Source organism: Nannospalax galili, unplaced genomic scaffold (genome assembly GCF_000622305.1).
Source record: "Nannospalax galili isolate Female #2095 unplaced genomic scaffold, S.galili_v1.0 scaffold875, whole genome shotgun sequence".
In the NCBI taxonomy this organism is placed as follows: Eukaryota; Metazoa; Chordata; class Mammalia; order Rodentia; family Spalacidae; genus Nannospalax; species Nannospalax galili.
The window spans coordinates 2,664,612-2,668,418 of NW_008337059.1; the positions used below are offsets into that span (position 1 = coordinate 2,664,612).

Below are 3,807 nucleotides of genomic sequence, written 5' to 3' on the forward strand. Positions count from 1 at the left end.
ATAATAGGCACTAAGGGTGAACTTGCTACTTTTGTTTCTCTGGGTATAGTTTCAAACTGATTCCTAAATATTTATTTTTACTCCCATAGACTAGTACTGTTCTCAGTTTTGATCAAAGAAGCTACTGGCAGTGAACAACAGTTAAAGCACTGATTCATGGCTGGTCAAGGTGCTGAGAACAAAATAGCTGTTGAGTGCTCAGCATTAAACAGGACACCCATATCAAGGCTCAGGGGACATCATAGAAGAGGGAGCAAAAGGAGTGTAAGTGTCAAATGACAGAGAGGAAGGCTGTGACGGAGAAGAAGCACTGGCCATGATGTGGGAATGATGCTCATGAAATCTCCACAGCTGAGGTTGCCTGAATAGGACCTGCACACAATTGAGTCAGTGAACATTTAGTTATAGGTGATGGAGGGGTTCTTGGGTCCCACTCTGCTCAGGGGACCTAATGACCACCAGGGCTGCTATCAGAGAGGGCCATTGTCTTCAGTGATGTAGCCACTGGTGAGTTATTCATGGCTCTGATGGACAATTTCACACCCACGACCTTGCAAGTGGCCCTAGCTAAACTCAGTGGGTCACAAAGTAAAAATAAAAGCAAAGCAAAAAGACAAAAGTGGAATGAGGGACTTGGTGGGAGGAACAGTAGGGGAGAGGGTGGGGGTAAGAAGAGGATAAGGAAAGGTGGAAACATGAGTGTGACAAGAATATACTATATACATGTATGAAGTTGTCAAAGAATAAAAATTAATCAATAGCCAAATCGTTCAGGGTTCTCTCAGTTATTCTACCTCAAAATGCAGGCTCCCAGGTCTTCCTGCCTCTGTCACAGTGAGAGATCTCCAGATCAGTTATTTAAGATGCTCCATGGTGGTGAAGTTAGCCATATTGGATTAATGAAACGCAGACATCAATGAAAATTATTTTAAACTGGGAGTTTTAACGAAAATTACCATTGTTTTTAAAAAGGGTGTTTTGGCCAGGCGTGGTGGCACACACCTTTAATCCCAGCACTCGGGAGGCAGAGGCAGGTGGATCTCGGTGAGTTCAAGGCCAGCCTGGTCTACATAGTACCAGGACAGCTGGGGCTACAGGGAGACCCTGTCTCAAAAAGACCAAAAAAAAGAAAAAAAAGGAAAAAAAGAATTTGGTTTATTTTTGTCAAGTATAGAGCGAAGAATGACAGAACAGAGAAAGAGTAAGTTTTCCTTTTTATTTCTTGTTTTTGAGTCAGTGTCATGTACGCTAACGTGACCTGGAACTCACTCTGTAGTCCCTGCCGCTACTGCTCCAGCCAGGACCCCAGCTTGTTACAGGGTCAGTTTAAAGAAAGTCATGGAATTTCTAAACCTAGGAAATCTGGACTTCTAAGGAGAGTTATAAAATTCATCACCTCAGCCAGGCATGGTGGCACATGCCTTTAATTCCAGCACTTGGAAGGTAGAGGCAGGCAGCTCTCTGTGAGTTTGAGGCCAGCCTAGTCTACAAAGTGAGTTCTATGCCAATTGGGCTACAGGGAGACGCTGTCTGAAAAAGCACCCCCCCCAAAATTTGTTGCCTCATTTTGGTGGATTCCTTGGGATTACTTGTATACGAGAAGGCCTATCAATAGCTAACAGAAACCACCTTGCCTTCTTCCCTTCCCTTCCCTTCTCTTCCTTTTCTTCCTCCTTTCCTCCTCCTCTTCCCTCCAAGTCCTCCTCTTTTTTTTTTTTTTGAGGGAGGGTGTCACTCTATAGCTCATCCTCAAACTTGTGGCAATCCTGTCTCAGCCTCCGAGAGCTGGAATTTTGTTTCACCCCTCCCAGCATTTTCTTTTCTTTCTGATTTGGATATCATTAATTAATTAACTGATGATTTTTGCCCAATTGTCCTAGCTGAACTCTCTAAATAACATTGAAGTGAGAAGACACCTTTGTTCTGTTCATGATCTTTCTTTTTAAATATGATGTTAGTTGTGGGTTTTGGACTGTGTTTTTTAAAAAAATTATTTTTTTATGCGTATTAGTGTATTGCCTGCATGTGTGTAAGTGCATCTGTGTTGTGCAGTGCCCAAGGAGGTCAGAAGAAGGTGTTAGATCCCTTGGAACTGGAGTTACAGATGGTTGCTAGCTGCCATGTGGGTAACTGGGAATCAAACCCAGGTCCTCTACAAGAGCAGTCAATGCTCTTAACCACGGAGCCAACTCTCAACTCTCCAGCCCTGGACAGATTTTTTTTTTTTTTTTTTTTTTTTTTTTAACAGCAGAGGCGAGGGAGAAAGGAGAGACACGGGGCCACTGTCTCAGTGCAGTTTCGGTGAAAGCCCGCAGCCCGCGTAGCGGCGGTGGAGGCTGGCGAGAAGCACGGTCGCCCCGCGCTCCCCCCGCCCCCAACTCTTGGTTGGCATCCTCTGGGGACACCGGCATTTGCAGAAACAGCGCTTTCTTCTCCCAGCGAAGCAGCTCGGTTACTCTAGGTGCTGGAGTCCCACAACAATGCACACCCTGGAAAACAGTGACCTTGAATCCAAGGAGAGGCGGGCCGGCTTTAAAAATTCACTTTAGAGAGAATGGAATTGTCACTCCGCGACACCCATCCAATCACCCAACACCCACCATTGCCGCCTTTCATCCCCACTCGTAGGGTTCAGCCTTCCCCCCGACACCCGGGTAACAACAACCGGTTGCAAAGAGGGAACAGAGAAAAAGGTTCTTTCTATTCAATCTCAAGAGGGTCCTTTTGTGGAACCGCATGTTCTGTATTAAAACCAGCACCACAAATGAGGTGAGGCATTATATTAACTGCCATAAATGTTCAAGTGTGGCATTTTAGGGTGCTACCTGAAATTATCCTTTACTCACGTCCCCCCTCCCCCAAAGTGGATCAGGAGCCAGCCCTGGAAAAGAAAGGTCCAGAAACTAACTGGGATCATCGTCCTTCGTTGTACCGCTGGGCGATCCTGAGAGCATGCACTGTGTCCACGTGGCCTCCGGCGTGTCCCGAGTCTGCGCGAAACTGCACCCCGCCGGGCCAGGTCGCTTCACGCCAAATAAGGAGTCCTGCTGACAGCTTGCTGTGCGCTCTATGAAATCTGCCTCAAATTGGCTGAAGTCCTGGATTTCAACTAGTTTGGGGGTTCTCGACCTCAGTTCTCTAATAAAAACATTAGCGATTTTTCGGTTGTCTTCCTTAGCTTATTTTTTTCCCGTTTCCAAAAGTTCGCGTTGTCCACCAGCCTGGCAGGGTTGCAGTCCCTGGTGAACCCCTTGCCCTGCAGTCGGAGGCTGGTGCTGTACCCACCCAGGCTGTTAGCTACCGGGGACCAGAAGGTCGTCCCCAGCTCTGAGCCGCGCCCTCCTCGCGGAGGCACCGGGGTCGCTGCAGGCTGCGCGAGGGCTTCGGGGCGAAGGGGGCTCATGCACCGGGGCCGACAGAGGCCCGAGGAACTCGTGAGGAGGGACCTTTGCGTGTAACTGCAGCCTTCGCGAATGTAGCCTTCGCACTGCCTCCTTGATAAGGTTTCCCGACAGCACGAGCTGCTGCAGGAGCCGGTGCGGGTCGTCGTCGCCGGTGCGGGTTTCAGGCTGAGACCCGCGTCGCTGTTGCAAGCGGCGGGACGCGGCCGCGCTCCGGAGCCACCCTCGCCGGCACGGGCCAGACAGCGGCTGCAGGATGCTTTGCTTGCCCGCTCCAGGGGGTCTATTCACGCCGGGCTGCGGGAGCATGGGGGACAGCGCGCCGGGGCCCGCGGCCAGCTCCGCCACGCAGTAGGGCGCCGCCCGGCCCCGCAGGCGGCCGCGGTCCCCCAGGGCGCAGCGCACG

General features: G+C 50.0%; 1 protein-coding gene across 1 annotated transcript in view; it reads right to left on the reverse strand.

Annotated features, from left to right (window-relative positions):
- Window positions 1–2,679: 2,679 nt before the first annotated feature.
- The window catches only part of Frat1 (FRAT regulator of WNT signaling pathway 1), a 1,849-nt gene continuing 721 nt past the window's right edge, over window positions 2,680–3,807 (reverse strand). The window contains 2 exon segments of the mRNA XM_008831986.3: window positions 2,680–3,346; window positions 3,348–3,807. The exon segment at window positions 3,348–3,807 is cut by the window's right edge and continues 40 nt beyond it. Coding sequence (XP_008830208.2) covers window positions 3,131–3,346; window positions 3,348–3,807 — 676 coding nt within the window. The 3' untranslated portion in view covers window positions 2,680–3,130.